At 48.8% G+C, this 13,125-nt stretch overlaps 2 protein-coding genes across 5 annotated transcripts in view; one reads left to right on the forward strand and one right to left on the reverse strand.

Moving 5' to 3' along the window:
* The window catches only part of MANBA (mannosidase beta), a 149,736-nt gene extending 144,146 nt beyond the window's left edge, over positions 1 to 5,590 (forward strand). The window contains exons 22-23 of the transcript XR_010943172.1: positions 2,883 to 2,950; positions 4,830 to 5,590. The gene's annotated coding sequence lies outside the window, so the exon portion shown is untranslated. The remainder of the gene's footprint in view (positions 1 to 2,882; positions 2,951 to 4,829) is intronic.
* Positions 917 to 13,125, reverse strand: part of NFKB1 (nuclear factor kappa B subunit 1) — a 132,193-nt gene continuing 119,984 nt past the window's right edge. For all 4 annotated transcript variants that reach the window (XM_067736852.1, XM_067736850.1, XM_067736851.1 and 1 more), the window contains exons 17-24: positions 11,297 to 11,498; positions 10,683 to 10,852; positions 10,243 to 10,345; positions 7,464 to 7,588; positions 6,053 to 6,119; positions 5,586 to 5,758; positions 4,653 to 4,833; positions 917 to 1,890 (exon numbers count right to left, since the gene is read on the reverse strand). In XM_067736852.1, coding sequence (XP_067592953.1) covers positions 1,733 to 1,890; positions 4,653 to 4,833; positions 5,586 to 5,758; positions 6,053 to 6,119; positions 7,464 to 7,588; positions 10,243 to 10,345; positions 10,683 to 10,852; positions 11,297 to 11,498 — 1,179 coding nt within the window. In that variant the 3' untranslated portion in view covers positions 917 to 1,732. The remainder of the gene's footprint in view (positions 1,891 to 4,652; positions 4,834 to 5,585; positions 5,759 to 6,052; positions 6,120 to 7,463; positions 7,589 to 10,242; positions 10,346 to 10,682; positions 10,853 to 11,296; positions 11,499 to 13,125) is intronic.

A 13,125-nucleotide genomic window follows, 5' to 3' on the forward strand; every position in this document is an offset into this window, starting at 1 on the left:
TTCTGCAGCCGTGGATCAAGGAGTAATTTCCACTTTCAAGTCTTATCATTTAAGAAATACACTTTGTAAGGCTATAGGTAGAAATTCCTCTGCTGGATCTGGGCAAATTCAATTGAAAACCTTTTGGAAAGGATTCACCATTCTAGATGCCATGAAGAATATTCATGATTCATGGGAAGAGGTCAAAGTATCCACATTCCTACAGGAGTCTGGAAGAAGTTGATTCCAGTCCTCCTGGACGACTTGGAGGGGGCCAAGATTTCAGTGGAGGAATGAACTGCAGATGTGGTGGAAACAGTAAGTAGAATTAGAGGTGGAGCCTGAAGATGTGACTCAAGTGCTGCAACCGCATAATAAATCTTAAAGGGATGAAGAGTTACTTATGGATGAGCAAAGAAAGTGGTTTCTTGAGATGGAATCTATAGCTGGTGAAGACTGTTGAAATGACAATGAAGGACTGGTTTAGTGTGCCCCCAGCAGCTGGGCTGACAAGTCCTTTGTGGAAGAAGGATCTGGGTTCCACAGCACCTCATTCAAACACTTTTCATTTCTCCTCTCCCTTATTTTCAACCTCTTGAGTGAAGAGTTCAGTAAAGCTTCGTGCTGGAAGGCTTTTCAATACTTTATGCATCGCAGAGGCATTGGGAACACATTGAGGGTTGAAGAGGAAACAGTTTTGCATGAGATGATGGAGGAAGATGAAGTGACAGAGCCTAAATGAAATGAGCCTGGCAAGGATTTGACAAACCCAAAGCTTTCATCTCAGGTTGAAATATTTTTTTTTTTGCTCATTTCTGGATCAAAAAATTGATTCTCGAGGGAACTGTGAATGTGAGAACTAGGCTATGGAATGATCCCGTGATTATAAGGAATAATCTTAGAAAAATATTTGTAGAGATCAAACAAGATGAGCTCATCAATTTACTTTTCCTTTTATTATAAAAGTAAAATAAAAAATAGCATTTATAAATCCAACATTTTTTCCTTTAAAGTATTTGATCTAAAAAACATATTTACAATAGCAAAATGCAGCCAAAGGGGGGAAATACCATTTTCAGGACTGATTGTAACCATGTTTAAATACTGACATGTACATATTCTTTTTTCAAATCACAGAGAGAACCACATTAGGAAAAGCAGTGAGCTTTTTTTTTTTTTTTTTTTTTTCCAGCCACTCAAGCTTGCGGGATCTTAGTTCCCCAACCAGGGATCGAACCCGGGCCTCCTGCAGTGGAAGCACCGAGTCCTAACCACAGGACAGCCAGGGAAGTCCTAATGAGCCTTTTTTTTTTTTTTTTTTTTAAAATCACACACCAAATAACTCTCACTTTAAAATTCATAATCCTTAATCTGAATGCACAACTGTGCTATGGACGGCCAGAAGGAACACCCAGTAGGGACTGTGACAACTTTTAATGACAGTGGGGAAGCAGCAGAGGGACAGCAGCAATGAGAACAGAAAGCAGCTGGTAAAGCTCAACAAGCTACCGCACTCCCGAAGAGGCGTCAGCCCAGCCGCGGGCTGTGATCGTAGACGCTATCGCTAAGTCAATTGAACTAAAATTCATTTCAGAACCAAAGAAGAAATCCACATTTAAGGCCTTGAATTACACCCAGCGCGATCCAAGCAGGCCGGTATTCCTCGGAGCACTTCGGATGCACTTCCTTCCTCTGGACAACGCGGTGGAATTTCAGAGCTTTGGTTTACTCGGTGTTGGAAGCTGCCAGCAGGCTAAATTTTGCCTTCTAGAGGTCCTTCCTGCCCGTAATCGTGGGGCACTTTGTTAATAGTTAGCAAGGAGCTGCCGCTGGTCAGAGACTCTGTGAAGCTGAGTTTGCAGAAGGATGTCTCTACGCCGCTGTCACAGACGCTGTCGTCCCGGAACTCGTCTGGGGGGAGAAAGCACGGACTCACGGGGGTGCACGGGGAACACGGCCATCCCCGCTGGGCTCCCGTGTGTATCTGGAAGGCTCGTGGGCTGCAGAATTCTGCCTGTTCCCCTCCACCAGTCACCACGGGCCCACCTACGCCGCCCCAGGTGTTGCTACTGTTCACGGCGCGGGGCGGGGGGGGAATTGGGGGGGTGGGGGGGTGGGGACAGAAAACACTGAGCTTTATAAAAAGTGTGAAAATGTCAAAGTTAGCCAGGTGTTTTCACCTCTTTCTTATAATCTAGCCTCATGTTTATCAGAATCCTTTCTGAATTCTCTAGACTCAAAGTGTACCTTTTTTTTTTTTTTCTTAGAAATTAGGTGTATTTTTTCCACCCACTGTATTACCTATTTTATAGCTGGGGAAATTGCTGAACGTAGGCAAAATAAATTGGTGACAGAAGTAGGAAATAAAAATGAGATCTCCCTCTGGGCCTCGTATGCTATTAGACACTATACATTGCCTCAAAAATGTTTTGGTAGCCAAAAAAGTGAGTGATTTTGATGAAAATGAGCCTCTACTGGGCAATTAGGTCAGATTCTCCTTTGAGAAGTGTCTTGAGGGATCTGAGCAATGTGAATTATTTCCTATAGGGAGAGAGTGACCAAGGAAACAGAAGTCTACCGTACGCGAATCAAAAAGCTATCTTCTTGTATATTAAATTCCAGTGTTAAAACGTTAAGACCTTAATGGCAGGGGCATGGCTATTGTCATTGATTTATTCAACCCATCAATCTTTATGGGTTTCTGTTATGTGCTAGGAACTGTGAGGTATTTTAAAAATAACTACAAATTGAGGGCTTAAGGCTTTTTAAAATATAAGTATTTACCTACTTCTTTGTTTGTGCAGACGGAGCGTCAGGTCATATGACAGGAGATGTGGGTGGTTTTCTGGTGGATACGCTATTCCTTTCTAAAGCGTGCACAACACCTGTCCTCACTCCCCTAGGAAGGGCCCTCCCACCCCAGCAAGGTGACACCAGTGCTGAAACTGAACGGCAAGAAGGAGCCCGCCAGGTAAGGACCTTTGCGGGGAAGGGGACGAGAAAGCTCAAAGACCCTGAGCCTGGATCGGACTAGTGATCTGGGGTGGCAGAAGGAACACGCGGCAGGGCAGGGGGGCAGGAGGAAGCACAGGCGAAAGCGATGTTTGAAAGAGAGAGCAGATAAAGCAGGGACACTGTCTTTGCTGCTCACTGACCCATCTTCAACGCCTGCAACACTGCTGAGTGGGCATGCCAGATGTGCTCAGTAGAGATCTGTTGAATGGCTGAATGAAGGGGAGGGAGGAACGTCATTTTTAAAAAGAATCACACTACCTGCTGTGTAGGGAATGGCCTGAAGGCGGGCGGAGAGATTGGAAACAGGGAGACTGACTAGGAGCTGCGGCAGGCATCAAGGCAAGAGATGGAGGTGGGCTGGGTGGGGGCGGTCGGGGCCAGCGAGCGTTCACACGCAGTCGCAACCTCTTGGAGGATAGCAGTGCTTGTGACCTCCGTGGCCAGCGCCGAGCCTGGCTGTGAGTGGGTATCAAGAGTCCTGGGCAGGTGAGGACAAGTAAGGAGCACCTAGGATGGGGCTCTGGAGGCTGCAACTTTAAAAGGTGAGTGTGGAGGTGAGCGTGCCAGGGGAGAGCCCGGAGGGGAGGCTGTCTGAAGAGCGGTCCCCCGGGATGCGCGCTGCGAGCGGATGGCGACCAGATGTGAGCAGACGCCGGTCCTCGTGGTGAGAGGGGCCTGGTGCAGGCACAGGGTGTCGAGGAGAGAGGAGAGGAGGTGGAGAGAAGAACGCTACAGAGTTCTTCCGGGAAGCCTGGCTGGGTAGGAGAACAGAGAAATCGGGCTGCGGCTAAAGGGGATGGGGGAATCAAGGGGATGTTTGTTTCCGTCTTCTTTTGAAAAGAAAGATGAGAGAAACTACAGCACGCTTGCGAGGGGATCTAGTCGGGAGGGAGAAAATGCTAAGGCATGAGAGCAAAGCGAGGGTTAGAGGAGCAGGACCTGGCTGGGCAAGAGGCGGGCCCAGGCGGGCTGGAGGTCTGATGGTGCAAAGATGAGAGAAGTCTAGTGGTTTCTCTGTTCTCGGTGGAGTGAGGCGAGGACACGGGATGAGTGAGGAGTGGGAAGGGGTGTGGGCAGCGTAGGAGGAGAGAGCATGAGAGAAATGGTTGTTAGGGCGGGAGAATACATTTGAAGGGAAATGGAGGACTGTGGCGCTGGGAGTCCATTAGGGCACGCGTTCTAGGTGGGGTGACGGGGCAGCGTTGTGGACGCGGGGGGAGGCTGAAGGGAGGAGAGACAGGACCACAGGAGGGGAGCCTGGGCAGCGGTGGGAAACATCGCAGCGTCAGTCCACAGCCTGGGGCGCTAGTCCTGCCTCCACCGACCCGGGTCTGGACGTTTCTCTCTCTTTCGTAAATTTAAGCAGTGAGAGAAGTAATGCTGGCCTTCACCGCCTGCAGCCTGCTGTTTTGGTATTTACCGTGAACCTGAGCGACTCGGGTGCCCATGTGGCTGTTGTGGGGACAGCCCCTCCCCTGAATGGTAGCGTCCGGAGGGGAAGACAGTACAACCTATGGTCCCCGAGGGAGACGGATGTAGCGGACGGCGTGTCCGGGAGGTGGTGGTGGGGAGGACAGACCACAGCCCCAGAGGCTGAAGGCGCCAGCCTGGCAGGGCGGGGAAATGTCTCGACCGCTTTTTCAATCCTTTTTCTTTACCTATTTGCTGCCCTGTGGAAGCAGGCGAGAAGGGCAGCGAGTGGGCCTGGGGGGCAGCCTCCACCGGGCTGGTGGCCGCACTGCCCGACGTGCAGTAGGCTGCTTGGATCACTTCAATGGCTTCGGTGTAGCCCATCTGCCTCAGGGCCTCCACCAGCTCTTTTATTGTCCCCCCAGAGACCTGCGAGACAGAAATGAAGAAAGAGGATGTCTCTGCATTCAAAGCTGTGCAGGGACAAGCAGGCAGGCTGTGAACACGACAGCACGCCCCTTCCCCCGAGATAGCCGGCAGCCTGGGAGGTTGCTCTCAGGGCAGAGAGCAACTCAAAGATACGCGGTCTTTGAATCAAGTTTCCTGTTTCAGCTCAAAGACCACTCAGGAAATCACGGAGAAGCACTTTATAGTAAGCAGAGAAGGTGCTGAGGCAGTAAAACTCTACCCAGAGTGAAGTCTACCCCATATCCCTGAAGCTCTGGAAACCACTGAGAAACGAGCTGATGATGAACTTTGCCACAGAAAGTAATTTCACCCCGTGTTTTTCTACCTTTTCGTTTTAGAAAGGAAAGCATCACCAGGTAATGGCTCCGAAAGGAGTCACGTCACTGGTTCCATGTGCTGACATGCGATCAAGGCATGTTCTTGGGGAGGGCAAGGCATGAAGGTTGATTACAGTCTTTCGTCTTTGTTCAGCGAGATCAAAGTTCTGTGACCATCCTGACACTCTAAGTAGCATTTCTGCAGCAAGTCTCAAGGTGTCTGAAAACAGCCAAGGTGGGTTTCCTGCTCTCCTGGGTCAACCCTCCCAGGACACGGGTAATGACTGATTTTCTACCTCAGAGTTAAGGGAGAAGGAAAGGGATTATGCTCCGGCCAATGGTGTTGACAGAGCAAAGTCAAATAAACGTAGCCAAAGATGTAAGACGACGTGTTACCTCGTAGTTGTCCATGAGAGTTCTGGAAGGAGCAGGACTCAGCCGGAAGGCATTATTTAGTATCCCCAAACCTAATTTCTGTGCCAGAGTAGCCCAGTTTTTGTCTGGATCAGGAATTTCTAGCAACTTGTAGAGCTGCAACTTCGCATCTTCAGTCAGCTGTTTCATGTCTCCTGAAGAGAATAAAGACCGTCCTAACCGACCAGAGACGCTCCGGAGGGATGGATCACTGCCACACCGCTCACCCTCCCGCCCCGGGGAAGCAGTCACGTTCCTTCACGTGGAAGTCGGCAGCAGCCCACGCTGTCGTAATTTACAGCCGGACCTTCTCCGTGGCGCCCCTCCAGGGTCTCCTGATTCTGAGAGAAGCCCCTGTGCCTTTCAAAGCACACCCTGACTCCCCCCCCCCTTCAGTGACAAGCTGGAGATGACACTGGCTCAAAGAACTCGCTTCTCCCACAACTCACCTTGTGCCAGTAAATCGTCAGATGTAAACTCTGGCTCATAGGGTTTCCCATTTAATATGTCAAATACCTGTTGGGAGGAAAAGCACGGGGAGATGTTGCACGTTACAGGGACCATGAGGGAAATCTGCTTCTCTGTAATATAAAGGACTCGGCGTGTCCTCCTCGGGAGGGGCCAGGACCCCAAAGACGGAGGAATGGGAAGAGGGGTCAGTACCATCGCCCGGGAATACGCGTGCCCTCTGGGGGGCTCTGGGCCTGGGAGGCTGTGCTCCACGGGAGCCGCCTGAGGTGGGGAGCAAGACCCAACCCAGCCTCACACAGAGCCAAGGCCACGGCCCTGCTGAGGGGCAGAGGCAGTCTAGGCCACCCAGTCAGCCACGTGTGGGTCAGCGATGTTCCCTGAGAGCTAGGGAGGGGGCTGAGCTCACGCTGAGCTGTGAAGCTGGGCTCTGCGGCTGCCCCTCCTCCCTAGTGAAAAGGCTTCTGAGAGCGAGTTTTACGAACGTGCCCAAACTGAGGTGTACAAACGCTCACAGGGCTTGGGGTCAGCCTCCTGGCACCATCCACGTTTTAACTGCGGGGCCAGAAAAGTCTTAGGTTAAAAGGGAGGAAAAAACCAAAACTGCATAGCTCTGGGGGCTGTTCTGCGCTCTCTGCAGTCACTCGGTGGCTGGCTGACCTGGGCGAGGACCACATGGGGTCACTGAAGTGGGTTATCTTTGTGTTCTGTGGTGAGGCTTCTGGGAAAACCAGGCGTTCAACGTAAAGAGAGCCGTGTGGTCTCTCCGCCAGGGTCACTCAGCTCAACCCACGCGGCCCGCGAGGGGCAAGCGGGCAGTTTTGGACAGGGAGCGGCACCTGGCCCTGCGAAGGGTTAATATTCAGCTGGGCCGCCCACCTCCTCCCTCTGGCTCCCCTCCCGACGCCCAAAAGACCCAGTAACTGCTTTCGCCTTCAGATCTCAGGTCAGCAGAGTTCCGAGGAAAGCTTTAAGGCTGTTTACTTTGTTTACATTTGTGCAGATCCTCAGAAGAATCCCCATTTCTTTTTATGTTCAGAAATCACTTACCGAAGTTCAAGCCAACCGTAACAGTTATCCTGGCTTCAGAAACTGAGATGGGAACGACTGTGGTGTAAGTTCAGAGTGGGTAACCTGTAACGTGAATTTTGTGTTTCTCTCATCTAACTCTGATCTGATTAGCCATATACTTTTACACTCAGAACTCTGCTGACCTAGATCTTTCACAGATAGGCTTTTCAAGATAAATACAGCTCTTGACAAGCAGACTTTCTTAAAAAATAACAGGCATGTGCTTTGGGGAGTAAAGACCGAGGAAGGCCACCTGCTCTGACGTCCCTGGACCTGGAGCTCCCTCAGGAGCAGCGAGCACACGGGCAGAGCCGCACTCACCTGCCAGCTGGTGGCCATATCCAGAGGAGTGGTTCCTGGCAGGACTCCTTCATCCTCTCCATCCTCGTCCCAAGAGTCATCCAGGTCGTACAGAGGCTCAAAGTTCTCCACCAGGGGATCTGCTCCTGCGAAGTCAAGTTAACACAGCGTTAGGTAAACCCACATCTTGTCAACTTCTAACTGCCTGCAGGGGTCAGAGTCTATAAACAGATAAAACATGTTTATTTATAAGCATATAAAACACATTTTCTACTGAAATATCCAGAAACCTGCTTTTAAACTTAAAAATTTAAATTTAAATAAGTTCTAATGCATCTTGACTGTAAAGGTGACTGCAGATACCCCATATGGCCAAGGACACTTTCAAAAACAAAAGACCTGGAACACGCTGACTCACACATTTGACGCTATAGGACAGTTTTCAAGTGAACGATGCATCTTTAACCTGAGGACCGACGGCAGCAGTTTACAGGGACCAGGGTGCACGCTCGGGATTAAGGTCCTAAATGTTCAAATTGATGCCCAGCGCCGCACGTTTCTCAACCTCTTCACCTGCTGGCTCAAAAGAGCAAAGCTGCTGCTGTCTAGTGCCAACCTGTTCCGCTTTACTCCTGGGTACGGCACTGATCCTTAAACGCAAAATGCCAAGAAAACCTTCTGGTAGGATGTGGAGTTGTTGAAAAAGTTAGGGCCAGTCTTGGAAAATCTGGTCTGTTCCTTAGCCAGCAGCGAGAAACACCTGAAGTAACTCAAAAATTAAGGCTAGAGTTAACTTCTCAAAGGCTTAGAGAGACTATTTTATTGCTGCCTGATGAACAGTAGGAAGTTCAGCACGCTCCCCTTTTGGAAAGAGGACCTTGTTTTAGTCTTGCTGGGGGGACGTTTGACTCTTGACAACTTCAATAATAGGGGATAATAAATAATAATAGAGATAATAATAATAATAATGAGAGGATCTGCATGCCACTTCTTACTCTGTTCTCCCAGCTGCAGCCTGATCTCTGGGGCAGTAAGTGTCACCCAACCACGGAAACAGTAGAGAAACTAGGATGAACAATTTGCAGGACCCAAGATGGAGAAGCTTAACTAGGTCTGTTCCTTAAGTGATCTTCTTCATGACTCTGAGCTCAGGACTAGGATTTTGTTTTTGTTTTTAAATTTTGTTTTTAAATTTTGTTTATTTTTGTCTGCGTTGGGTCTTCGCTGCTGCGCGTGGGCTTTCTCTAGTTGCAGTGAGCAGGGGCCCCTCTTCGTTGTGGTGCGCGGGCTTCTCATTGCGGTGGCTTCTCTTATTGCGGAGCCTAGGCTCTAGGTGCACAGGCTTCAGTAGTTGTGGCTTAGCGGGCTCTAGAGCACAGGCTCAGTAGTTGTGGCGTGGGCTTAGTTGCTCCCCAGCACGTGGGATCTTCCTGGACCAGGGCTCGAACCCGTGTCCCCTGCATTGGCAGGCGGAGTCTCAACCACTGCGCCATCAGGGAAGCCCAGGACTAGGTTTTTCTTCTGAGTTTCTTCATTTATATACTGGAGAAACTGCTACTTGCTACTCCTTTCATGGGATACTGAGAATTAGAGAGAAAGCATTCTTGGAAGGGTCAGAGCTTCTCGTCTGAAGGCATTTCTTAATTATAACCAGTGACTCCCCACACTATTCATCCACACTGCAATCATCGTCTCTTGTTCATGGGAACGTCAACTTGACAAAGGAGGAAAGAAAAGGCTGCTGCTTATTCGGGATGTGATGTCAGAAAAATGTAGTGCTGCCAAAGAAAAGGTTCTCATATTTTTCTGGCCTCAGTTTTTTTTAGAAGGTATTTAATCTTCTCTTTTCTTGAATTTGTGAAGCATTTATTTTCTAAAAAAAATTTAATAACCTCTGAGGTAAATCACATAGGCCAGGACAGGCTTGAGATACCAATTCCATTAAACATTTTTTGAGGTTCTAAATACAATACACAAGGCAGTAGAGATTCAAGGATGAGCAGGAATAAATTTTTCTGTATTTCACAGGAAGAGAGGATTGAATTGGAATAACACCTTCAAATCCTTGAGCAAAACAGGGGACAGAAACACAGCAGAGAGAATGGAGTCTGGAAGTTCAGGGTGACGAGGTGTGACTCACAGCTCTGCCCCTTACTGGGGCCCTGGGACCGGGATGCAGAAGTCTCTCTAGTCTGTTTCCTTGGCTATAAAATGGGGCTAATAATGGGCTTTGTCTCAAAGGGTTATTGTGGATTAAGTAAGACTAAATGAGACAGTGCGTGTGGAGTGCCTATAGCCCAACAGCCCAACAGCAGCTAGCGATGTTTAGTGCCTGGTACATGACAGTACTCAACACACCGCCCACTTGTTTCTTCCTATTACTCTGGCTTCTCAGGGACCTTTCTTGCAAAAGGAAGTCTTTAAATCATTTCTTATACCAATAAACTTTTCCTTCTGAGGACTTGTGACATGACCTGAGGTGGATACTGCTCCGAGTTCTACAAGGAATTCGATTCAACGTTAAGAGCTCTTGTCATGGGAGTCAATGAAGACAACCCACATCCAAAACAAACAGGTGAACTGGAGAGTAAAAACTAACGTGACTGTCAGCACGAAGCCCGGGACTACTAGTCCAAACAGTGCCTCTACGGCAGTTGAATGTGATTTGCCAGAGAACTTTTATTTACTTGTGCCTTTCTGCAGCGGGTCTGTGGCTTAAGAAGGTGGCGTGGCTGCTCTACTGAGGCTGGGTTTGCATTCCTGATGACATTTTCCATCACCGACCGCCAGGCTCCCTTACCTGCTGCCTTGAGAAGAGCTGCCAGCCTCGTGGACCCTCTCCCAGCTGCTATGTGCAGGGGTGTAGTTCCGTCATAGGTGGTGCTGTCTACATGGGCATCACCCTAAAATCCCCCCACACAGAAAACGGTTAGTCCAAGGTTCTCTCGCCCTTTTGTCCCCGCCTCCCCCTGTCTGCATGGCTCCCCGGGTCATATTACCAGCCCTGTTGCTATTTTGGGCAGGCTCTGCCATTGAAGAAATCCCCAGTTAGAAATAACCAGGCAAGGGATGCCGGGAGAGCCTGAGCTGCTATTCTGAAGCGTCGAGTAGATAGAGTAGATGTTACAAAGGTGGAGCAGAATGTAGGGAGATAACCTGTTCGCGACATCATTCTTCGAAAAGATTTCCCCCAATCCCCTTTGGGAATTGAATGCAAAGGCAGGTAAGCGCATCCTTCACCTCCAGGAGCAGGCAGCCAGCCAAGGAGATGTTGTCGTGCTCCACGGCCAGATGCAGCGCCGTGCGCCCCGACTTCCGCTCCTGAGCGTTGACGTCAGCCCCGGCGCCCACGAGCAGCAGCAGACACGGCAAGCTGTTGCTCATCATGGCCTCGTGAATGGCGTTCAGACCTGCAGCCCAAGCACAGGCACGGTCACGGGGAGGGAAGGCTGTCGGGGGTCAGCATGTTGAGTGCCAACAGAATCTCTCCTTCAGACAGTCTTTACAGGTGCTGTAAGTCAGTTATTCTGCATGTAAACCCAGACTCCTTTCACGTTCTCAGGAGACACTGAGAGCATATAAACATTCTCCGAATAACGGATGCTTTCTACATACCAAGACTGGTGTTTGCTCAGGCCTTTGCTTTTTCCTCCTACTGACTGCCTATTCCAAATCATCTTTAAAGGAATTAGCTACAGCCAGCAATGGAAATTTCCATAAGAGATGATGAATTCTAAGTGATTAAGGAAAGCACTTTGGGGTGCCAATCAAATAACACACATTTACCAGAGAGCTACTTTTTGTGTAGAAAGCAGACAGAGAGGGTTACACCACGATGTGTGACTGTCTCTTACCTTCCCCGTTGGGGTGGTTGATAAGTTGTGCTGCCTTCTTGTGCTTGAGTAAAATGCTGAGAATTTCATCGTGTCCTCCTTTGGCAGCCAGGTGCAAAGCAGAGTTACCCGAGCGGTCCAGAAGGGTGAGGTCGGCCCCGGCCCTCAGCAAGTCCTCCACCACAGCCTCCTGCCTGGTGATCACTGCCAAGTGCAAGGGTGTCTGGCGAGAATAGGCAGGAGATGACACTGGTCAGCGGCATACTTGTAACCCACAGGCTTATGAGCTGTGACTGCAATAGGTGGAGTCATACTGAGGGGCCATTTCTCATTCCCAGATTAACTTCTCACCTTTGCAAATGAGTTACTCTCTGTTCCACATCATATGCTAATGAAGTATTGGGATGGCCAAAAAAGTGCCTTTGGTTTTTAAAGTAAAAACCAAAGACACATTTTTCATTTTCGCCAAGAACTTTATTGAACAACGTATTCACCCTTTTGTTCCACTACCTTCTGCCATTTTTCAGGCAACTTCATAATTCCATCTTCCCAAAACTTTTTTTTTTTTTTTTGCAGTACGCGGGCCTCTCACTGTTGTGGCCTCTCCCGTTGCGGAGCACAGGCTCTGGATGCGCAGGCTCAGTGGCCATGGCTCACAGGCCCAGCTGCTCCGCGGCATGTGGGATCTTCCCGGACCGGGGCGCAAACCCACGTCCCCTGCATTGGCAGACGTGCTCTCAACCGCTGCGCCACCAGGGAAACCCTATCTTCCCAAAACTTTTTTATCTTTTTGCACAAAGAACTGTTCCAGGTGCCTTTTACAGTCTTCCAGGTAACTGAAATTTTTTCCATTAAGAGAATTTTGTAAAGACCGAAATGAAATCTGAAGGTGTAATGTCTGGTGAATACGGCGGATGAATCAGAACTTCCCGGCCACGCTGTAACAGTTTTTGCCTGGTCATCAAAGAAACATGCAGTCTTGCGTTATCCTTTTACAGTCTTCCAGGTAACTGAAATTTTTTCCATTAAGAGAATTTTGTAAAGACCGAAATGAAATCTGAAGGTGTAATGTCTGGTGAATACGGCGGATGAATCAGAACTTCCCGGCCACGCTGTAACAGTTTTTGCCTGTTATCAAAGAAACATGCGGTCTTGTGTTATCCTGATGGAAGATTATGCGTTTTCTGTTGACTAATTCTGGACGCTTTTAGTCGAGTGCTGCTTTCAGTTAGTCTAATTGGGAGCAGTACTTGTTGGAATTAATCGTTTGGTTTTCCAGAAGGAGCTCATAACAGAGGACTCCCTTCCAATTTCACCATATACACATCACCTTCTCTGGATGAAGACTGGCCTTTGGTGTGGTTGGTGGTGTTCATTTCACTTGCCCCACGATCTCTTCCATTCCACATTATTGGAATGTGGAATGGATTTTCCACATTCCAATTTTCATCCAATTTTCATCACCTGTCACAATTTGTTTTAAAAATGGAACGTTTTTGTTACGTTTAAGTAGAGAATCGCATGCAGAAATAGGGTCAAGAAGGTTTTTTCCCCGCTTAACATGGAACTGAAACATCAAAGTGACTGACGTAACCCAGCTGGTGCACATGATTTTCAAAGCTTGATTTGGATATTCTGAGTATGTCGGCTATCTCCCTAGTGGTATAATGGTGATCGTTCTCAATTAATGTCTCGATTTGATTGCTATCAACTTCAACTGGTCTACCAGACCGCAGAGCATCGTCCAGCGAGAAATCTCCAGCACGAAACTTCGCAAACCACTTCTGACACGTTCAATCAGTCACAGCACCTTCTCCATACACTGCACAAATCTTTTCGTGTTTCAGTTG

This window comes from Pseudorca crassidens, chromosome 4 (assembly GCF_039906515.1).
Source record: "Pseudorca crassidens isolate mPseCra1 chromosome 4, mPseCra1.hap1, whole genome shotgun sequence".
Lineage (NCBI taxonomy): Eukaryota > Metazoa > Chordata > Mammalia > Artiodactyla > Delphinidae > Pseudorca > Pseudorca crassidens.